This window comes from Phyllobates terribilis, unplaced genomic scaffold, assembly GCF_046119375.1.
Source record: "Phyllobates terribilis strain yellow unplaced genomic scaffold, ASM4611937v1 Scaffold_5__5_contigs__length_657084704, whole genome shotgun sequence".
Lineage (NCBI taxonomy): Eukaryota > Metazoa > Chordata > Amphibia > Anura > Dendrobatidae > Phyllobates > Phyllobates terribilis.
The window spans coordinates 250024251-250048666 of record NW_027362765.1 but is presented as its reverse complement, the minus strand read 5'-3'; the positions used below and the strand labels follow the sequence as shown (position 1 = coordinate 250048666).

Genomic DNA, 24416 nt, shown 5'->3' with positions numbered 1-24416 from the left:
TGTTTCTGATGTGAGGGAGTGGAGTCAGTACCCAGATGTAGTTGCTGACACCAGTCCTCCATGTCTTTCTTAGAGCCGTTACCTTCCTCCGGGTGAGATGGAGGCAAGGGTTCCACAGATTGTATAGAATTTTGATTAGTGATATATAATTTGGCTAGCGTGGCATACCGGGGCAGGTACACTTCCCTCTCCCCGATATTTATTATGCGAACGGGCACCCTCCCATGGCGTACATTGACGACCCCCCGTGCTGTCAAAATGGTGGGCCTACTGTCTGAGTAAACTGGTTCTACCATTGCCTGGTAATCTCTACCTCTCAGACCAATAGCTGCCCAGCACCAAATCATCATTTCACTTTTTGGGGGCATGGCAATAGGAAAAGGGTCACACATTCTTACGCTACCAATCTTACCGCCGGAGAGTTCCACTTGTTGCCGTTGCATCAGTGCCCGGATCTCTTTCTGGAGCACCCGCTGCTCGCCAGAGCTGGCATTCTTGGCAACCTGCTGTAAAAGGAAAATCACCTCTGCAAGACAATTTTCAATTACATTAGTTCCTAGAGTTATTTTTGGGTGACTCTCATGTTTATCAATATCTACAATGATCAGTCCCTGTGCGGCCAGTTCGACTCTACCAATTTTGATGGTCACCTCTTTAAATCCGATCTGTGGCACGGGCTGACCATTGCTGGCGATGATACTCAAGTCGTCGTCGGAGTAGCGGGTAATATCCGAGTCATTCCAGTACTGCTTGAAGAGCACGTACGGGATGGTGGTGACCTGTGACCCGGTGTCCAGTAGGGCACTCATGGGAATGCCATCCAGTACCACAGGCAAGACTGGACGTCCTCCCACATATCTGTCGCGCCAGTTCGATGGGCCTGGTGATCTTTTTCCTGGGGGTTGGCCCTCTACCCCAGGTTGTGCCCGTTTAAAGAACAGTACCTTGCCATATGTCCGGGTTGATTGCAGCGGCGGCAGATGGGTCGTCCGTCCTCACTGTATCGGTCACTGGGTCTTCCTCTGGCCGGTGGGGTCCTCCTTGGTCGACGCCACGGGATGTCCTCCGGTCCGGATGCCAGCTGGATCTTCCCTGGGGTGGAAACCTGTAAAGACTGCACAGTTCGGGTTAGCGCAGCAACGCTCTTAGCTAGCTCTTGGACCTGATGGTGTAGGTCTGGAGCCGGGTCATTGTCCAGAGCCTGCGCATCAGCTCCCACAGGCCCTGCTGACAAGGGTGCCGCCTCCTGGTAGTAAGTGATAGCTGGGCGCCTGTGGGTAACAACGCCACCCGGTGCTGGTTCTCGGAGCACCCGGATAGCTCTATCCTTGAACTGTGCAAAGTCCAGATGGGGATCCTGTAAGGCCATTGCCCGCAACTGGGTTCGGTGGGCATTGCAATATAAACCCTCTATAAATTGTTCAGTCAATAGCCTGTCCTCGTTTCCCACCCCATCAGGGTCGGTCTGCTTTATGGCCCTCAGGGCCTCTTGTAGGTTTAGTGCATAGTCCCTTATACTCTCATGCGCTCGCTGCTTGCACCCGTAGAATCTAAGCTTAATCTCGGCTGAGGTGCGGGTATCAAAGGTGTCCTTCAGCCGGGTTAGTATCCCTGCGACAGTCTTCCTCCCAGGTGGCCAGGATTTTACTTCCCTTTTGGCTGCCCCGGTTAGTTGGGCCACCAGGATGCTCACTTTTTGCTCTTCTGTGAGGGGGTACACCTGGAAGAGGCTATCCAGCTTTTCTCTAAAGTCATGCAGGGTATGTGACTCCCCTGAGTACTGGGGTAGCCAAGCTGCTCCCGGGATATAGGGCATGGTGAAGGGCATAACTGCAGCAGCGGTAGCGCTGGCGGGGGTTGAGGCAGTGAAGCTCTCCTCCGTATCCGACATCTTCCTCCCCCCTAGTGGACCGTGGCCTACCTTGCGATGATCCTCTTCCGTAGGCCGCGGCTCCGCAGTGGATCGTCAGGGTTGAGGACCTTCCGTCGCGCTCCTGTGACGTCGGCGTCTGCTGGGCTCCTTCCAGGACCTTACGCAACGTCCGGACGTGAGGCGGGGCTTCAGTTCTCGCGCGCTTTCGGAGTCCACGCCCCTCTTCTTCCCGCGCGGCGTCCTCAAGATGGCGTCCAATGGCGGGAAAACTCCACGGATGGCGGGAAGAAGGTCGAAGATGGCGCCGGATGGCGGGAAAACTTCGCGGATGGCGGGAAGAAGGTAGAAGATGGCGCCGGATGGCGGGAAACCTTCACCACTGGTAAGTTTGAACAGTCTTTGCTTTTCAGGCACGCAGTACCCGGTGGTTGCGGGCACGAAATCCTGCCGACTACGCCAAAGTTGACGCGCCCCTGGGCCTGTGTCGCGCTGCGTTGCGCACGCGGGAGCCTACCCGGAGCCGGATCAGTGGAGGGTTGTAGTCTCGTGGCGGTGACCCGGTCCGTGCCCAGGGAGTCAAACTAGACGGCAGTCTATTAGTAGTAAATAGTTGATGACTACGCCACCCGTTGAGTGCAGCCAGGAAGCTGCTGCTGCAGGGCAGACCGCTGAGGCCGGTGGTAGGATTGTGCAGCGTGATAGTATAACCCCCAACGGGAGGGGTATGGCCTCAGGGCAGCCGACGTGGATGATGGGGGTAGCAGGAACCACTCAGAGACGGTACGGTGTAGTTCAGGGTCTTTACTGGTAACAACGACAGACCCTCCCGGAGTACTTGCTAGCAAACGGGGCCTGGTCAGTCTTTGAGCAGATGGGATCTCCCCTGGCCAGGCGTAGTTGTAGGCCTCCCAAACTGACTGTACTCTTCTGGCTACCTTGCTAGAAGCTGATGTAAGTAGCCCACGTCCCTGAGTGTACCGTGTGGTGCTCACCCGTATGGCCGGTGACTCGGGGCCTTCTAATGGCTTCCGCTCCACGATGGCGGTGCTGGTCCCACGCGTGTGACCGTGCCTTCGGGCTTCTGGGCCAGAGGACCTGAAATCCCCTGCCTGACGGATTCTGCTGCTGGGTAGGAGTTAGTCCCCACAGCCTCGGACTCCGGGTCCGGTAAAGAATCTTCTTAGTCAGGGCGAACTCTGCAGCTGCCAGCCCCTGACTCCTTGTAACTCTGCTGTTTCCTATGCTGCTTCTTGTCTCCACTCTCCTTGTCTGACTCACCCTGCCTCAGCCCCGGGTTTATACAGGGGAAGTTCTTCCCCTCCCAAGACTGGGCAGGAGGTGTGGCATGCACAGGATCCCTGACCAAAGGACCTCCCACCTGCTCTCAGACATAACATTACATTACTGTGGAAAACCAGACCCCTGGGGTGCCACATTCACACAATGCGACCATGATGCTTTTTTCCCCCATGATTTTCCAAAAAATTGCTGTGGAAAGATAAACATTGTGATTGCATCATATGAACATACCGTATACAAAATGTTCCTTTGGCCAGTACATGTCAGTATACCACAAAAGAGTTTATGGAATAATTTAGTAAATTACATTATTCAATATAATGTCATACTGTAAAAAAAAAGTGAACCTTTTAACATGTAAGCTTATGGGTGACGGATGCCATGTAGTACTGTGATGTAAAGAGGATCAACTACACGATCTGTCTTTGCTGTTTAGAAGATTTGGCATTACTCTTGTCATTTAAACAACTCTACCAATCTGTTGCTGCTGCAGGCTTGGCTGGAAAGGAATGGCTGCAGAAGGGAAGAAAGCGGTTGAGTTGGTGCAACACACAAAGGTAGGACATTAGGCTCCAGTCAGTGATGTAACTGAATCGTGGGCTCCAATCCAAATTCTCAGGGCTCCCAACTAACACAGGTCTTTGATAGTATCAGTCTTCTCATGTGGGACAAAGGGAGATTTTGGACCCCCTAAGCTCCAGGGCCCAGGTACAACTGCATCCCATGCACTCACTATAGTTAGGCTCTAGGACCAATATCAGTAATCTTTCAAGAGAGTTGAAACACGACTGTATATTCATTACATTTTTCCATTCTGCTCACCATACTCTTCCTCACTATATAATAAACATCTAATTTGTCTAATGTTTTCCCTTCCAACACAAACTTTGATTCTCTGTTTTTTACCTTCACCATATCTCACCACAGATACCTACTGTAAGGGTAAATTCACACTAGGCATTTTTTCAGCGTTTTTTTTATGTGTTTTTTTATAGCAAATTTTCAGCTGCGTTTTTACAGTACCAACAAAGTCTATGAGATTTCAGAAATCTCATGCACACACCTTGGTTTTTGTGTCATCAGTATTTTGTGCTTTGCGTGTTTTTTTGCTCAATAGAGCATGTCACTTCTTCAGCTTCATAGCTATCAGGTTTTGCTGCATTTTTAGTGAAAAAAATCCAACGTTTACCATCTTGTCTTGGTCACCTGAGACGACAGTTTGGATTAGGACAGTTTAATTAAATTAGTGATGTGTAAAAATGTGAACATTGGCTGAGCTAGGTGTGAGATTGAAAATACCTGTGGCCCATGGAAGTGTGAAATTTAACAATCCCTGAATAAATCAATGGCAGCCCATAGTGTGAAAATAAATAGTGTCCTACAAACTCAATGCACTGCCAGTGTCCTAGGTAAACTATTCCTGAACAATTCACCTCCCCCCACTGTTACATTTGTAATTCTGGCTAATAAGGTTTCACATATGTCTTGCATTGGTGACCTGTGTTCATGCTTCTGTGGTGGAAGCAAAGCTGAACTTTGGGATCCTAAAAAACGCACCAAAAAGGCATCAAAAATTGCGTTTTTCCGCAGCTTCTTTCCTGCCAAGAGATCAGGTTTTGCTGCAGAAAACAATGCTGAAAAAACGCCTAGTGTGAACATACCCTTATACAAAGCTTCCTACACAACCTTGCTGGCTGACATTACCGTTGTCCTCTACTTACTAAACTCCACTTCAGTTCCCCTCCAACATACCTTAGCATCTTACCCCATAGCGCCTCCCAAACAGCACTAGCAACCAATCCTTGCTTCCAAAGTGTTTCCTTTGCTACCCACCATCTTCCCAACATGCCATTTGTAGCTCACAAAGTTATCTCCACACATTATCATCATTATTTCTCCATCAACTTATATATCCAAGGCCCACCACCTTCCTTTCCAAATTATACCTTTCAAACCAACAACCTGAAAGCTTTGAGTTCTGCTCTTCATGAAAATACTCTTAGGCCATGTACACATGTTCTGGAAAATTTTCATTGCAGATTTGGTAACAAATCCACAATGAATCTGCAGGTATAATCTGTATGTATTACTTGCGAATTTAATTGCGCATTTGGCTGCGGATTTCATTATATTCTATTACTAAGCATTGCCTATCCAAGAATTAGCATGTTGCATATTTCATTTTCATGTAGATTTTTTTCTGTAATGTGGGATTTCGAAAAACTAATTTATTTGTATTGTAAATTGCTATGGAGCAATGTGGAATCCGCATCACAAATCCACGATGTGTGAACTTGGCCTAATACTATCCTGGTCCTTCCTCTAACTAGAGCTGATGTTCTGTGCACCATATGTATAAGCAGCATATGTAGTACTGCCATCACACTTGACTTCCCAACACGCAAAAACTATCTTTGTGCATGCTGCCCCATATGTCATCTGATAAAGCCTCCCTGCATGCTTTACCACTTACATGCCCAACATTACAATCTGAATGTCCCAATTTTAATCTGTTTAACAATTGAATTTTTTTTAGGTTCCAATTCAGGAGTCTTTGATTTTGCTCGCTGATAGAGACCTGAATGAGCTTGCAACTAATAATTTCATGAGTACGTATCTTACTGCATGGCATTGTCCAATATACTGTATAAGAAACCCACACATCTGGGTCATGCAGAATGCATGTACTTTATTATCATGCCTGTTTTATATTTTCTTACCCAGCTCTGATGAGATTGATGAGGGACCAACAGTACAGGGAGCCGGATGATGTGAAGTGTATTTATGAGATTCTAGTGGTGAGAATGGATAATATACAGTAGATGGTTTGGGAGACTGAAAAATGTAGATGAAATAGTAATCACTAATTTTCCTATAGCTCTGCAGGGAAAAACCTCTTCTGAAAGATGAGATTTACTGCCAAATTCTGAAGCAGATTACTGAGAACCCTAAAAGGTGAGCACCCCCATACTTACTAATACCATCACAAGTGCAAGGTACAAGATTCTTCTTTGGGTGTTAGTAAAAATGTGGGCAACTTGTAATTGGAGGATAACAGTGACTGGGGTTGGATAATATGATATGGATGCATTTAGATGTCATTAATATTCTGGATTGGGTGTTTTCTTATGTTTATTACATACAATTATACTTCTAGTAAAATTATCTTAATAAAGAATATTTAATAACCCAGCACCTATGATAACCAGGTCCCTCTGATCTGGATTATTGGGCCATCATTGACCATTGTATGTAAAGTGACCTAAGCAGGTAGACAAACTTCAGGAAGAAAGACAAAAATAAAATGTTAACACTAGTTATGCTATTATTTCTTAAGTAGATGAAATTTGCTCTGCTTAGATCAGTTTCATAAATCTGAAATTCATGATTAGAGTACAGATCAATATGTGTGGATCGGTCTCCTGACTCAAATTTAACAGCCTAAGGCTAGGGTCACACGACCGTACTTTCTTTCATCCAAGAAAATCAGACCCGTTATGCTAATCACACTCTGATCATAGTGTGATCCGACTTTCTCGGATGTGGAGAAAATGGGATAAAAAATGTCTCCATCTTCTCCATCCTGTCAGTCCATGAAATTCAGACCACACTCGGATGGCATCCGATTGAGGTTAAATATTTTTGACGAACCCATTGACTTGCATGGCCTAGTGCGATCCGATTTACAGATGCAAATTGTGCATGCTGTGATTTTTTTCCTCAGACAGACTCAGTCCGAGGACATGTGCACAACCCCATAGAATAACATAGGTTTGAATGTAATCCGATGTTTTGTCGAATTGCTCTCGGATCGAAAATATGGTTGTCTCCTTAAGCCCTAATAAGCATACAGATGCCTGGATACAGCATTCTGTGAACAACCAGCTTCTTTAGCAATGACCTTTTGTGGCTTACCCTTCTTGTGGAGTGTGTCAATGACTGCCTTCCGGACAGCTATCAAGTCAGCAGTCTTCCCCATGATTGTGGAGCCTACTGAAACAGACTAAGGGACCTTTTTAAATGCTTAGGAAGCCTTTGCAGGTGTTTTTTGTTAATTATTCTAATTTACTGAGATAATGACTTTTGTGTTTTCATTGGCTGTAAGCCATAATCATCAACATTAACAGAAATAAACACTTGAAATAGATCACTCTGTTTGTAATGACTCTATATAATATATGAGTTTCACTTTTTGTATTGAAGAACTGAAATAAGTTAACTTTTTGATGATATTCTAATTTTGTGAGAAGCACCTGTATATGAGGCTGTTGAGTTTGGGTCAGCTGGTTAAGATATCCCAATCCATACTCAGATTAACAACCAAGTAACCAATGGTATAAGCTTAGACTAGACAGTCTAAAGATGCACCCAAATTTAGCAGCTAGCATGAGACACTTTAATACATTTTAAGACAGTCTTATAATTCTGCACTAAAAGTTAGACAGTTTTAGTAAGTCAGCCCTAACTTGTGAAAAACTAAAATATTAAGCATTCTATGCCATAGTTCACCAAACACTAGCTTATTATTTACTACTGCTAATTCTCTAAACCCATGTAGTGAGAGCTGTAATCGAGGGTGGACACTCTTGAGCCTTATTACTGGATATTTCATACCTTCGCCCACTTTGCTGCCTTGCGTTACCAAGTATTTGCAAGACACAAACGGCATTTATCAAGGTACGTATGCCATTCTATTTATCTGAGCACATGTTCATATTCCTTGGTTATGTCTGTGTAACTAATAAGGCATAGGATGTAACTACTGTGCACAAGAGTTTTGTTTTTTCATCTGCAGATTATTTTTTTTTACTTTTAACTTTTTTACTGATGTACAACTTGGCTCCTTTTCAGATCACATTTGTGATCGACATTTATGTGCATGTCAGAAAAAGCTAGAGGTAAAACAAAAGAGTGTACTTTCTAAGAGTCAGACCAGTTTATATTAATATACCTCAAAAGATATAGAATAGCATGGTAGACCGCTCAGACTGGACCACTGGTGAGCAGGAGAATTCTCTGGTGGGCCCCTGAGTCTGGAGCAACCTCCACTCCCGCACGTGGTTGCACTGTATATCAGAAGGTGCAATAGGATTTTTTTAGTGCCCATAGTTCTGTAAGAGAGGAGGCTATGCCCGCCAGCCACTATCTTTCACAGAGCACAGTGGCTGCTTTCTCTGCTCAGTTTTAAGATGCTGCATCCCTTCCCCCTCTTGTCATGCAATTACTAGAGCTTCAAGGTTGTTGTAACTTCCTACAGAAATACAGCTCAGACATTGAACCGGATAAGAAGATGAGAGGCTGCATGGAAGTAGAAAGATGGAAGTATGGGGCTCCATTGCTGTACTGGGCACATTACATCATGTACAATCTGCTGATTGGTCCTGCGGCGATGTCAGTAGCCATGTCAGTAGCCTGTGCACACCGACTGTACAAAAAAAATCACAGCATGCACTAGTCTGGTCTAATTTATGAACCAAACTAGTTCATGTCAATAACATGTTGCTCTTGCGGTCATCCGCTATGCGGACAAGCCCACAGAGTGAGTCACGTCCGCCAATGACCCTACAAGCTGTAACCAGTGCATATATTCTGCCAATCAGATTCTGCTGTCAGATAGTTTTTCTCTGGGAATTAATGATTTATTGAATAATCTAAACATCTTAGAAAAAAGATGTGCTTCAGGATATTGGAACCTACTCGATCTTGGTTAATAAATCAAGGCTAAATCTTGATTGGCGTTGTTATTGATTAGGTGGAAGATGGGCCCTGAGCATCAATATCACTGGTGGACCCTATATTCCTTAGTCCGACACTGGTGGTAGGCTACGCTTTTCCATAAAACAATATACGGTAAATACATATACTGCTTGGTATGCGTTATTCAACAATGGGATCTTATGATTGACACATGCCTCTGTATGCCTATAGAGTAGGATAAGTTGCAGCCCTCTGTCAGAGGTTTACAATGGATGCATTTCCTGGAATATATATGAAACAGATGGCGATGGTGCTATATGAACAGAGCCATGTTTGCTTATCTTCAGCGATACTGTATATGTTGGGTGTCTGCCTACAGTGGCATATATTGCCCATAACATCATGCTAAGACTTCAGTACAAATGTCTGTCATGTGCCATTTATAGTACTGGTCTCACGGACATAACTACAATGAGTGCAGGGGTTGCAGTCGCTCCCGAGCCTTGAGCCTAAGGGGCCCCACAAGGTCCCTTTGGCCCATATGAGAAGATCAGTACTATTAAAAATCCATGACAGTTGGGGGCCCTGTTGGAGATATTGCACTGGGGCCCACACACTGCAAGTTACGCCACTGGGTCTCCTTATGTGATGCAGTGGGACTTTTTGGCTTCTTAGCCTCCAAGGCCTGGCTCTAATTTCCCCCCATGTTCCACCCAACATTGCACACTCTAGTGCTTAGGATATCAAACTTCTGTGAAATTATCCCTACTGTATGCGAGTCTGCAAGCAGGAATCTGTGACAGGCAAGAACTAATGTGTCACTTTCTGGCCTAAGCATGAGCCATACCGGAAGAAAATTGTGTGAAGAGAGTGACTGTGTCTATGTATATGTATCAATCTCTATGTGTATGCATACAGAGATCTCTCGGAGCTGTCAGGAGCACCTACGTCACACTCTGTTGTACCATGGACGCAAGCACCTTCCTCCACGCAAGGAATTGGAGGCGCTCATGGTAACTACTATTTCTTGGATGCTGATAACATTACAGTTATGTCTCCTTGAAGAGAACAGTGCTCTAATTTTATCTTGTTATTATCCTTACAGAGCGATCGAATATCCCGCCGAATTCTGATCGCTTTACCAGGGGGGATTGAATATACAACAAAAATCAAGACTTTTACTGTGAGTATTAGCCGACGCTGTGATTTATCATTGGTGCTGTGACTATCTATACCACTTTGTAGGTAATTCCTTCAGACAGATATATTTTAGCACATAGAAGATGCTATAGCTTATATACAACCCTTTGTTTTTATTAAAACAAGGCAGTTGCAAGGAGAAATCATAGCTTTCCTAGAGGTTTGCATGTCACATTGACTAATAAATATATATCACCACATAAATAGGAAGATTTTATAGTCAGATACCTACGGTATGTCACAGGGACAAATTTATTTCTATTTCAGGGATAGAAATTTTTAAGAAATGACTAACTTTTTGGGGGGAGGGTGATTTGGGAAAAACTCTTACACTGGGGCTATATAACAACTTTGTCTGCAACACACATGACATGGCCAAACATCGAAGTATTGCTATGCTATCTCACACCATTATGAAAGTAAAGGTGATCGTGATGTACATAACAGATGACAATATGAGTATAATGAAAAGTGCAAATAACTTCCAAGAGGAAGAGCACTTGAACTCTAGTGTCTCCTATTGGAAGTAGCAATCCTAAAAGTTTATATTAAGAAATCGCAAAAATAATTTCGACAAACCGTGCTTCCAACACAAATACAAAAGCCACTGGAAAGTCCAACTAAATACTTTAAAACCAGCGGGACTTAGAGAAGCACTCCCACTAACTTTATTTTTTTTGTAAATGTTTGTGTGTATGGATGTAATCTAGTGTGAGTGTATTAATATACTCACCTACCACAGCTCTCTCCGGTGTCCCACTCTCAGGTAAGGAGGGAGTACTGCCGGGACCCACCCACCTGCATCCAACACTACACCATTCCAGACCAGCAGGCGGGGCAAGATGCACTGGCTTAATGCTGAGCCCTGTCCCTGGTTGGAGTTGATGGGGACCGAGAGAGGGGGAACCATGTAGTAGGTGTGGGTGGAGGAAGTAGATCAGGGGACCACCTTCAGTAGGAGTATAAGAAGGGAACCATCTTGAGGGAGACAATTCAGTCTGAGAGGAGAGAGAGTGGGGGCAGGAGCTCTGTAGGAGCTCTGCTCAGGAGGAATGGAGAGAGGAGAGGGCCTAGACTGAGAGGCCCAGGAGGCCAGACTGAGAGAGGACTAGAGCAGAGGGAAGGTTCAAGAGGAACAGAGGGGATCCCAGGGGCACGGGAAGTGCAGGAAGCCACCCGTGCGCAAAAATCTACACGGACATGGAGGGATTAGGCCGCAGAGGGGACCGACCCCTAACTAGTGGAGAACTACAAGGCTCAGCTAGATAACCGGAGGCTACTGTACTTTCAAGGTGCAGCTGCTCACTACCACAATTATATCGCCGAAAAGGTGGCCCCATAGGATTCAGGGGACTGCACGTCGCCCGCCAAGATCCGAGGCTACTGGCTTGGGACACTGATTGTGAGGCGCAGGGCAGGAGGGTGAGAGCCCGCGCATGAAGACGACCGAGAAAGGCACATAGAACGGGGTCCCATTAAGTACTCCTGAAATACCTGAGAGATTGCTGAACCCCTTCCTTGGTGAATGCAGGACGACATGGGAGGTTTCACTGGCGCTGGTAACCTGGAGTCTGAACAACTGTGAGTAAAACCTGAAGACTGCACCCTACTGTGTCCTAGAATTATTGCTGCGCCATCACCAGCCCTGCACTACACAGCACCAGCAACATCTACCTCATAACATCACTATATCCTGCCCTGGAGCTAAGCTCTGACTGTGGAGAGCTGAACCAACTCTGCTGCGTCACCATCAACTCCAGAGGATCTGCACCGCAGCGGCGGCCCCATATAGCCACATACCACAGGTGGCGTCACGAACATTATATATAAAAACTTTATTCCCCTTTCACTAATTCCCTTTAATTAACCGCCCTGGGTCACGGACCGGGTCACTGCCACTGTGACTACCCCGATACAGGACCGGACCGGCTACCGAGTACCCCACGGCCCGGGGGGCACGTCATACTCACATACATTATTGAATAAAAAAGTTAAGGCGCCTGTATGATACCCTTGCCAGCCTTAGGATTCACACACAGACTGGTTAGGGAACCTTGGTTTACTGCAAAAGTGGACACTTATTGTATTACTTGGACTAAATCACTTTTACTTGTTTAGGGAAGTGATGTACAGTACCCTACACAATTTTCTATGTATGTTTGTTTGTTCTGCATTTTATACATTTATTATTACATGGAAGCGTGCTTTGTAAAAATGATATAAGGGTGGGATACGCAGATACTGCAGCTCTATGTATACAGTGAGGTGGGAGCGCTGGTGTATTCATTTAGTATATAATGAAAAAAACTCTACTGTACATTTATCTATTACACAGCATACAGGTCAAGATTAGAATATTTTTATTCCCTTGAACTAGGTTGCAGCTGACCTTGTACCGGAAATCTGTGAGCAGCTGTTGGTCTCAGAACCAAGTGAAATGGAAGAATTTGCTATAATTGCCAACAAAAACAAAGGTATTTCTAGTTGTTTTAGAGATGCACAAAAGGAATAATTAAAAGGAGTCTGTCAGCACTAAATGACTGTTCAAACCCCCAGGAACTCAGTGCACCCTTGGTGTGGCCAAACAGTACATCTGATCTTACATATAATTCCACCCTCCTTATACCTTGATTGATAGCTGTTGCTTTACTGTAGCTGGAGGAGGGTAGAGATAGATGAAAATTAGGTAAAAAAGTGCACTGAACTGCTTGGTCTTGCCAATGGTCCACTAAGTGCTGGGCTGAACAGTCATTTTGTTCTGACAGACTTCTTTTAAAGAGGACCAGTTGACTCTCCTCGTATGTGTGTTTTGCATTTTTTTTGTATTTTTCAATGTGCTGTTTCTCTGTTATTCCTACTGGAAATGTATAAGGTGCGGCACTACAAAAGCTGACACTGTCAGCCGTGATTGCACCGTATCAGGATGCTTAGAAACATATCCCTTTGACAAAAAGACTGGTTACACCAAGTTGTCAATATATTCATATATTTCTCTAGGAAAAATAACAGAGGGATCTCTTAACACAGAAAAAAACAACTTAATGCCCAGAGGGGCCAATAATAAGGGAACAAGGGTTCCTATGAAAGCTTGTTGCCAATTATTGGTCCATAACAGCAAACACCTGACAAATGAGCAAAATGCTGTTTCGTCAGGCACAATGATTTTTAAGCTGGCTTAGAAATCATTGTTCTCAGTAGCACATCGTCCTGTGAACAGGTTGATGTGCTGCCGATAATAGGCGGATTATAATGAGGGCAATCCGGGCTACCGCCCGGGGCCCCGAGCCTGCTGGGGGCCCGCGGCTCCGGGCGGGGTCTCTAATGCCGGATTGCCCACATTATATGTGCGGGCCGCCGCGGCACATACCGGTAGCAGTGGCGGGAGGGGGGGCCCCGGACCGCTCCCCCAGCAGTGGCCGCCGCTACTTCTTCATCGGCCAGGCCAGCACTGCAGCAGTTAACTTCCCTGTGCTGGCCCGGCCGCGTCACTGCTAGGAGACACGGCCCTATGCGCGGCCGTGTCTCCTAGCTGTGACGTCACGCAGTGCGCGCCCGGCCTGCACTGCTGCAACGGAGAAGTCAGAGCAGGCAGGAGGAATGGAGCCAGGGGATGGTGAGTCTGTGTGTGTGTATATGTGTATGTGTGTGTGTGCAGGCAGGCAGATATCATTGTGTGATGTCTGTTTATATGTATTTTTGTGTTTCAAATGTGTTTATGCGTGTATGTATATGTCTGTATATGTTTGTGTGTGTGCGTGACTGCATGCATGACTGCGTGCGGCCTCCTGCTGAGTATATTTGGCGCCATGCGGCCTCCTGCTGTCTCTGGGGGGGCGCCGTGCGGCCTCCCGCTGTGTATAGATGGCGCCGTGCGGCCCCCTGCTGTGTATAGATGGCGCTATGCGGCCCTCTGCTGTGTATAGATGGCGCCGTGCGGCCCCCTGCTGTGTATAGATGGTGCCGTGTGGCCCCCTGCTGTGTATAGATGGCGTCGTGCGGCCCCCTGTTGTGTATAGATGGCGCCGTGCGGCCCCTGCTGTGTATAGATTGCGCCGTGTGGCCTCCAGCTGTGTATAGATGGCGCCGTGCGGCCCCCTGCTGTGTATAGATGGCGTAGTGCGGCCTCCTGCTGTGTATAGATGGCGCCATGCGGCCTCCTGCTGTGTATAGATGGCGCCGTGCGGCCTCCTGCTGTGTATAGATGGTGCCGTGCGGCCTCCTGCTGTGTATAGATGGTGCCGTGCGGCCCCCTGCTGTGTATAGATGGCGCCGTGCGGCCTCTTGCTGTCTCTGGGGGGGGCGCCGTGCGGCCTCCCATTATGTATAGATGGCGCCATGCGGCCTCCTGCTGTGTATAGATGGTGCCGTGCGGCCCCCTGTTGTGTATAGATGGCGCCGTGCGGCCCCCTGCTGTGTATAGATGGCACCGTGCAGCCCCCTGCTGTGTATAGATGGCACTGTGTGGCCCCCTGCTGTGTATAGATGGCGCCGTGCGGCTTCCTGCTGTCTCTGGGGGGGGGGCGCCGTGCGGCCTCCCGCTGTGTATAGATGGCGCCGTGCGGCCTCCTGCTGTGCATAGATGGCTACGTGCGGCCTCCTGCTGAGTATAGATGGCGCCGTGCGGCCTCCTGCTGTCTCTGGGGGGGGCGCCGTGCGGTCTCCCGCTGTGTATACATGGCGCCGTGCGGCCTCTCGCTGTGTATAGATGGCGCCATGCGGCCTCCCGCTGTGTATAGATGGCTACGTGCGGCCTCCCGCTGTGTATAGATGGCTACGTGCGGCCTCCCGCTGTGTATAGTTGGCACCGTGCAGCCTCCTGCTGTGTATAGATGGCTACATGTGCTCAATATTGAGTCATACAATTAATGTAAGGCTATGTGCCCACGATACAGAAATGTTCCGGATTTTTTTTGAGCGTTTCTGCATCTCCCTGGCAGAAAAAACGCATGCGGATTTTACATGCGGATTGTACTTGCGGATTTTACATGCGTTTTCCTGCCAGGGACATGCGGATGTGAAGCGTTCTTTACTTGCATTTCCGCATGCGGGTTGACAAGCGCTTTCCAAGCGATTTTAGCATCACTTGGAAAGTGCTTGACAACTTGGTTACACTATATAAATCCATGCAACCAGCATGGATTTATATAGTGTGACCGTAAAAGAATGGTAAAAAATAAAAAATATATACTTACCTTCTGATGGCCTGCCGACGTCAGCGGTCGCGTGACCCGTCACATGACTAAATGACGTCACGGCAGGTCCTTTTCAGACCATCACGAGCTGCCGGCAAGCCAGGACGCATCGGATAAAGACACCGGGTGCCATAAGAAGGTAAGTATAATATTTATTTTTTATTTTATTCTTTTTTTACAGGTTCTATGGTACCCGGGTCCGGAGGAGAGTCTCCTGTCCTCCACACCTGGGTACCATCCGCACATTGAAACGCATGGATTCTGCATCTACAGATGCAGGGATGCGGATTCCATGCGTTCTAATGCAAGTCAATGGCGGCGAAAACGTCGCGCTTCCGCAAAATAATTGGTAATGCTGCGGATTTTTCCGCAGCGGAAATTTCCGCAGCATGTACACAGCACATGCGGATTATCATTGGGGAACATGGCAGACCTTCTACCAAGCGTTTTTTAAGCATTTCTGCAGCGGAATTGCCGCTGCGGAAACGCTTAAAAAACGCATAGTGGGCACACAGCCTAAAAAAAAATATTATAATTAATATTGTGCCAAATTCATTTCACGTGAACTATCACATGATCTATCACAGGGGATCATGTGACATGTCACGTGATAAATCAGGTGTGTGTGAGTGTGGGGGGGGGGACCCGCGCCTTCTAAACTGCCCGGGGCCCTTGCTGCTCTTAATCCACCCCTGCTGCTGATAATAGGATATTCTGTGTGCACAGAATGATGGTTTTAATGATCGTTCTGTGCTCATAAATATATTTTTGCCTGTCTAAACTGGCCTTTAAATGACTGCTGACTGGCCGGCAAGTAGGCAATCAGCAGTCGTGCAATGGTTGCGATCGTGCCTTGTAAACCCAGCATTAAAAAAAAATGTCTCCTAATTATGTATGTAATGTAGTGTAAATGTATTAAAATACATACTGATCACTATCTTTTCTAGTTTCCAGCATTGTTCTGGTCCTTTTCTGGTTCAAATGACTTCACATCAGACTTCCCGTCTCACAGAGGTTCATGTGTGAACTGGAAGTTGCTTTCTCAATGTAAGTCTATGGAGCCTTGTTCTGAGTCTGATATAAATACATTGGGAAAGCAGCTACCGCTCCACATAGTAAATAATGTGTGCGCCAGAAAAGCTTCAAAGCAGTCACTTGGGCCAGAAGGGGACCCGAGCAATGCTGAAAACTGGGCAAGATGGCAATCAGTAAGCATTTTAGTGCACTTACACTACATTACATATATAATAAGAGGGATTAGGGATTTTGCTAAGCCATCTTCTTTAATGGGGAACTGAATGATTTACTAAAACAGACATGTCAAGAGTTGTCTGACCTTTTTTAAGCTAAAGAAATTAAAAATAAGTGGTGGAACATGTATGACTAATTTTGCTCATTACAGGGGAAGTGGTGCGTCCTTTGCGTGTTGGAGACTATATCCATGATTTTCTCCTTGAGGACAACTCTGTGACACTGGAGTTTAGAAGAGTTACATGGAAATGCACTTTGAAGGGGCGCACTGAATTATACGTACAAGTACATTTCAGCCAGGTACTATATCACACATCCACTCATTCATGATTCCATGTAATAAACACAATGCCAATGGTTTACCGAGCTCTAATATTGGGTTATATATACATAAGTTATACATATTAACAATTATCTATTATAACGTTTATGTTGTACACGTATCACCTTTTAGGTACGTCACGACTACCAGCAAGGAAAAGCATTGTTATTGAGCCCACAGGATAAGCTGGAGATCTACACAGGGAAAGTGGCTGCTATTCTGCATCGGATAAAAGGAATGAGCACTCCACCAGACAAGTGAGTAACCCCGTACTATCTATTTAGTATAATTACTATAATGTTCTAGTGTCTAAGGGTGACAATTATGCCTTAGCATGGTACTGTCATGTAACCTCTCAAACCATTCATTTGTCTATCACCTATATGTGGTTTGTGAACGCTATGGGATACACTTGTTACTGCAGAGACACTATTATATTCTCAATGGCAATATGATGCTGTGGTTTACGAGACCAATGTCAAAACGGCCAAGATAAAGCTTAAGTGGCTATTAAAATCTGAGAAAATCATTGTATATAAAAAGTATATGGCATACATGTCTGATAGGTGGGAGTCCTGGAAGTTCAACAAGAACCTCTCGAGAGAATGGGCGTCCCCCTCTCCCTGTAAAATTTATTGTGACTTCCTGAAACAACCAAGTGTTTCACTACTTCTTATTAGTGATGAGCGAGCACTAAAATGCTTGGGTACTCATTGCTCGGGTCGAGCAAATTGGAATACTCGGGTTCTCGACCCGAGCAACGAGCCCAATGTAAGTCTATGGGAAACTCGAGCATTTTTTCCGACGACTCCCCCCCGCAGTCTGCAGAGGGCCTAAAAATTGCCCAAATCGATGGGAATAGTGCTCAAATGACATGGGGACAGCATGGGGAAGACCCCTGGAAGTATTTCTCACTCCCAGGTCACTGCTGTCAACAACGTTGTCAGAGGTATTACGCCACTTTTACGGACTCACAATAAAACATACAAAAACAAAACTAAAATGGATTTTCCTGGGAAATATGTTAAGGAATATCCTTTCCAGGGTAATGACTTGTATATAAAGCAAAATAAATAACCAAAAACAAAAATGCTCCTCCACACCTTGGGCTATGTTCACACGTAGCGTTTTTGATGCGTTTTTTCACTTTTGCATTGCTTTCAACCAAGACAAATGCATTCACCAGGAAATGTCATTTTAACATTTTACAACCTTATCTGGCCATGTGGTGTGTGAGATATCATCAGACACATCGTGTTTCATTTATGAAGGAGGGACTCTGAAAGTCACAAAGACTATCTTTATAGGGCCATCAGGCGACCTTTACTATTCTTAAAGGGCCAGCAGTCGTCCCTCACTATTCTTAGAGAGCCATCAGCCGGCTATGTTTTATTGTTCCCATTACTAAAGAGTGGGTCACCTATACTGTTATTGCGTATGCCGGGAGTGGCAGGGCTGCCCAAAATTTGGACACACCCCAATACCACTTTAAAAATTTGGATGCACCCCAATACCCCTTTGAAGAGACTTAGAGGAGGGTCTCCTGAAAACATTGTTCCCATTATTAGGAAGTAGGTCTCCCATTGTGTTTGCCTATGCAGTGAATGTAAGGGTTGCCAAAAATTTGGAGGCACTCCAATGCCCCTTGGAAGAGAAGTAGAGGAGGGCCTCCTGAAAAAAAATGTTCCCATTAGGAAGTGGGTCTCCCATTGTGTTTGCCTATGCAGTGAATGCAAGGGCTGCCAAATAATGGGAGGCACTCCAATGCACCTTGGAAGAGACGTGGAGGAGGGCCTCATAAAAATATGTTCCCATTAGAAAGGAGCGGGCCTCCTATACTTGTAATGCCCATGCACTAAGTGTATGGGCTGACAAACATTTACCCCTGGGGGGTATACATGAACATACTGTATAAAAAAAAATTTTTTACGGGCATCATAAACACCCTTTCAAAAAATTATGTGGGTGTTGCATCACGGACCACGTTCACCCTGGTGATATGGTGGTGGAGGATGAGGAGAAGGAGGAGGACAAGAGCAAATAACCAAAATCAGGAAGCGTATACCCATGTGTGGGTGTGAAGAGGTGCATGGGAATACACCTCTCAAAAAAGACACTGGATTTGAGGTAATATTACGCTGCTATCATTCGGTGGTGTTGAGAAGTCTGGCCCAATCCAGCCCTTGTTCATTTTTATAAGAGTCAGCCTGTCAGCATTTTCAGTTGACAGGCGGATACGCTTATCAGTTATAATTTCACCAGCGGCACTAAAAACCCGCTCTGATAAAACGCTGGCGGCAGGGCAGCCCAGGACCTCCAAGGCATAGAGAGCCAGTTCATTACACGTATCCAGCTTGGATACCCAATAATTATAAGGCACAGAGGAATCACGGAGGACGTTGGTACGGTCGGCAAGGTACTGCCTCAGCATCTTCCCAAACTTTGCTCTCCTTGTGAGAGTACCCCGCGCCTCAGGGCCTGTGCGATGGGAGGGTCTGAGAAAATTCTCCCAGAACTTTGACAGTGTTCCCCTGCCTCTGCTGGATTGAAGTTGTGTCTCTATCGCCTGTACTCCTTGGTTGTCCAATGAACTGTGACCTCTGCCGCCAGCGTTTTCAGATGGGAATTTTTTTAATAGTTCTGCAACAAGGGCCTTCTGGTACAGCCCCATTTTTGTAGACCAGTCCGCCTCAGGTTTAAGAGATATAAAGTTCTCCTTGTAGCTTGGGTCTAGAAGTGTCACCAAACCAGTAATGACTGTCACCCAAAATTTTGAGAACGCGAGGGTCATGGGAAAGGCAACGTAACATAAACTCAGCCATGCGTGCCAGACTGCTAACAGGCAAGACTTCCATGTCCTCACCAAGAGGATGACTGACATGCTCTCCTCCTCTTTGTCCTCTGGCCATCCACGCAGAACAGACAGTATAACAGCTGTGCAGGTAGTACAGTCTATAGCACATGAAACTAGCTCCTGTTCTTCCTCCTCCTCCTCCTCTTCCTCATTGTCACCCAATCCACATTGGGATGAGATGAGGCTAGGCTGTATGTAATCACCCTGTATGGTTCCTTGCTCCATCTCATTGTGCTCCGCCTTCAATGCATCCTCTTTGATTGTGAGCAGAGAGCATTTCAGAAGACATAGAAGCGGGATAGTGACGTAAATTATGGTTTTGGAGGATGGTACATATGTCTGACATCCATGTCCACTCCTGAGGTCTTATGTATGGAGTCTGAACTGAATACCGACGGCCTTGTTGAAGCTGGTACTCAACAACTGCCCTCTTCTGCTCACAAATCCTTCCCAACATCTGCAGTGTAGAGTTCCAAAGGCTGGGGACATTATACACCAGTCTGTGAGCCGGAAGCTGCAAACGCTGTTGAAACACGGCAAGGGCGGCGGAAGCTGTAGGTGACTTTCTAAAATGGGCACACAGGCAGCGTACTTTAACAAGCAGATCCGGCAGCTCTGGGTGGGATTTGAGAAACCGCTGAACCACGAGGTTAAGCATATGGGCCAGGCATGGTACGTGTGTGAGCTCGCCTCGCCTCAGAGCCGCCACCAGGTTCTGGCCATTGTCACACACGACCATGCCTGGCTGTAGGTTCAGCGGTGTGAGCCACAGATCTGCCTGCTCTTTCAGAGCTGTCCACAACTCTTCAGCATTGTGTGGTTTGTCACCTAAGCATATTAGCTTCAGCACAACCTGTTGCCGCTTGGCCGAGGCAGTGCTGCAGTGCTTCCAGCTTGTGACTGATGTGATCATTTCGGAGATGGAGGCTGAAGAGGAGGAGGAGGCTGAGGAGGATGATGTGCAGGAGCTGTAGACTGTGGGGGCAACCCTGATTGACCTAGGGCCAGCAATCCTTGGCGTCGGGAGGATGTTTTCCGTCCCAAGGTCAGACTGGGTCCCGGCTTCCACTATGTTAACACAGTGTGCCGTCAGCGAGATGTACCGTCCCTGCCCACAAGCACTTGTCCACGTGTCTGTGGTTAGGTGGACTTTTCCGGTAACTGCGTTGTTGAGGGCATGGCTAATATTTTGGGACACGTGCTTGTGTAATGCGGGGACCGCACACCGGGAGAAATAGTGGCGGCTGGGGACCGAGTACCGAGGGATGGCCGCCGCCATCAGGTTGCGGAATGCTTCCGTCTCCAAGAGCCTAAAAGGCAACATTTCGAGCGCAAGCAGTCATGAAATGTGAGAATTTACTAGTGTGGCCTGTGGGGGTTAACTGCGTATTTGCGCTTGCGTTCCAAGGACTGGGGTATGGACAACTGAACGCTGCGCAGGGACAAGGACGTGGACGTGCTTCCTGATGCTGCTACTTGAGAGTGTGCAATGACAGGTGCAGGGCAGGAGGCATCTTCGCATGCACCATGGACAGGGGATTGGCTTGCATGCACAACAGCGGAAGAAGCAGTGGTGCCACCCGCAGACACTGTTCCTGGACCCTGTTGGTTTGGCCCACAAAGTCGGGTGCTTTGCTGCCATGTACCTGATCATGCTGGTGTGGTCAGGCTGCTAGTTTTGCCACCCCTGCTGATGCTGGCCTAGCAGGTGGTGCAAATGGCCTTTTGGGGGTTATCGGCAGAGTCTTTAAAAAACAACCAGACTCGGGAAGACCTAACAGTTGTACTGGCAACTTCCTTCGTGTTGGTGTTACGGGGAACGGTTGCCTGCCATCTGTCTGCGGCCACCGCACTGCTTCTTTCTGCCTGTTGAGGTGCTCTGCCTCCCTCCCCCTGTGTGCTGCTGTCCTCCCTCTGCCTGTCCTCCTGCCAGGTTGGGTCAGTTGCTATATCATCCACCACCTCGTCTTCCACTTCCGCACCCTGGTCCTCCTCCTGACTTTCTGGCAATTGTGTCTCATCATCGTCCACCTCTTGAGACACTTTCCCACCGTCGCCTTCGTGTGACTGTGGCTGCTCAAATATTTGGGCATCGCTACATGCGATCTCCTCTTGCCCCACTTCAAGTGGACCGGGCGAGAGGCCCGAATCTATAAATGGAGAAGTGAACAGATCTTCAGAGTGTCCAAGTGTGGGATCATTTGTCTCCGGGCACTCGGCATGGTGGGAGGAAGGAGGATCAGGGTGAGGAATATGTGGTCCAGACTCACGGCTACTGAGACTTGACCGTGTGGAAGACAGGGTGGTGGTGGTGGTGGTGGCAGCTAAGTGACTGGAAGCATTATCCGCTATCCAACCAACAACCTTTTGACACTGCTCTGGGTTCAATAGTGGTGTGCTGCGGTCCCCTAGGAATTGGGACAGGAAGTTCGGGCGCAATTTGTTGTGGCACAATTTCAGCTTGCCCACTGCCTCGGCTTCGGCCTCTGTATGCCTCATCACCATAACGTCCAGTTTCCTGTCCTTTGCCACGCGCCTTGCCCATTTTAAATGGAGGAAAATATATTCCACGCTCACTACAAATGGCTGCATTTGGAGCGAAGTTATATGTAATCCGTGTGATGGAGAAACCACAGTTTTAAATAGCTGACCTGTAGGTAACTATTTTGAACAGCAAGCCGGTGTCAAAAACTTTGTTGACACACTGAAAAAAATTTGAATGGAGGCCAAAAATGGCAGTATTTTCAGTGCAATTGTACGTGATCTGTGTGACGGACAAACCACAGTTTTAAATAGCTGGATTTTTAGCGCTGTAATATGGAAAGGACCTGGCTGTATTCTGCAATGCCAACAAGCAAATGGCGCAGAAAAACGGTGTTCTCTGGATTGATTTTTAAGCAAATAATGAGGATTAAGATCAGCAGCAGAAAGCAGAACTGGAATGGAGCCTCTTGTGCTATATGCACTGCAGTCTGCTATATACACTGCCTGCCTGATATCTCTGCAGATGGATTAGTCCTCAGAAGGACTTTGTTGAGATGGATATGTGTCTCTAATATAGATTGGTACACCTACACTAACTAGAAACAAGCAAATCTCTCCCTAGCTCAGCAGCAGCTCTCCCTACACTGTCTGATTCCGGAGTGACTGTGACGAGCATGGCGGCGCCAGGTCTGATATAGACCTGATGATGCTGTGCGGCCAGCCAATCACTATAATGCCACAACCACCATGGCTGCGGCATTACAATGAGTGGCAGGCAATCCCTGCATGTTGATTGGACCCGAGCATCTTGCAAGTACTCGGCGAGCTCCGAGCATCTCGAGTACTGAGATGCTCGGGTGAGTACCGAGTACTTGCGCGTATGCTCCGCTCATCACTACTTCTTATACATTCCCAGATAGTCAAATGAATGCATGGCCAACTATCTATATCATTTACTGTTGTTTAGGGTGCTACAAAGGGGTCATTCTGCAAATATAATAGTGGCACAATTAGTATTTACTTGTTCTTCCTCCCACCTATGCACCCACTTCTCTATAACATGGTAAATACAATTGTGCTCAAAAGTTTACATACCCCGGCAAAATTTTTGCTTTCTTGGCCTTGTTCCAGAGAATATGAATGATAACAAAAAAACTTTTTCTCCACTCATGGTTATTGGTTGGTGAAGCCATTTATTGTCAAACTACTGTGTTTTCTCTTTCTAAATCTTAATGACAACCAAAAACATCCAAATGACTCTGATCAAAGGTTCACATAACCTGGTGATTTTGGCCTGATTACATGCACAGAATTTGACACAAATGGGTTTGAATGGCTACTAAAGGTAACATCCTCACCTGTGACCTGTTTGCTTGTAATTAGTGCGTGTGCATAAAAGCTGAGTGAGTTTCTGGGATCCATCCAGACACTTGCATCTTTTATTCAGCCACTGACGTTTTTGGATTGTGAGTCATGGGGAAAGAAAAAGAATTGTCAACTGATCTATCGGAAAGGGTAGTTGAACTGTATAACACAGGAAAGGGATACAAAAAAATATCCAAGGAATTGATAATGCCAGTCAGCAGTGTTCAAACTGTGATTAACAAATGGAAAATCAGGGGCTCTGTAAAAACCAAACCACTGTCTGGTAGACCAACAAAAATTTCAGCCACAACCGCCAAGTAAATTGTTCGGGATGCAACGAAAAACCCACAAATAACATCAGCTGAAATTCAGGACTCTCTGAAAACTAGCCATGTGGCTTTTTCAACATGGACAATAAGGAGGCACTTGAAGAAAAATGGGCTGCATGGTCGAGTTGCCAGAAGAAAGCCATTACTGCACAGATGCCACAAAGTACCTCACCTGCAATACGCCAAATAGCACAGAGACAAGCCTCAAAACTTCTGGAACAAGGTAATTTGGAGTGATAAGACCAAAATTGAACTTTTTGGCCACAACCATAAACGTTATATTTGGACAGAGGTCAACAAAGCCTATGATGAAAGGAACACCATTCCTACAGTAAAGCACGGAGGTGGATCGCTGAATTTTTGGGAATGTGTGAGCTACAAAGGCACAGGAAACTTGGTGAAAATTGAAGGAAAGATGAATGCAGCACGTTATCAGCAAATACTGGAGACAAATTTGTACTCATCAGCCCGGAAGCTGCGCATGGGACGTACTTGGACGTTCCAACATTACAACGATCCAAAACACAAGGCCAAGTCGACCTGTCATTGG

At 46.6% G+C, this 24416-nt stretch overlaps 1 protein-coding gene across 1 annotated transcript in view; it reads left to right on the top strand.

The window, feature by feature from the left end:
• Positions 1-24416, top strand: part of LOC141272870 (unconventional myosin-XVB-like) — a 112513-nt gene that overhangs the window by 74445 nt on the left and 13652 nt on the right. Inside the window, exons 30-39 of the mRNA XM_073684003.1 lie at positions 3666-3729; positions 5709-5781; positions 5897-5970; positions 6051-6127; positions 7731-7849; positions 9788-9882; positions 9975-10052; positions 12447-12543; positions 16664-16812; positions 16967-17091. Of these exons, the coding sequence (XP_073540104.1) occupies positions 3666-3729; positions 5709-5781; positions 5897-5970; positions 6051-6127; positions 7731-7849; positions 9788-9882; positions 9975-10052; positions 12447-12543; positions 16664-16812; positions 16967-17091 (951 nt within the window). The remainder of the gene's footprint in view (positions 1-3665; positions 3730-5708; positions 5782-5896; positions 5971-6050; positions 6128-7730; positions 7850-9787; positions 9883-9974; positions 10053-12446; positions 12544-16663; positions 16813-16966; positions 17092-24416) is intronic.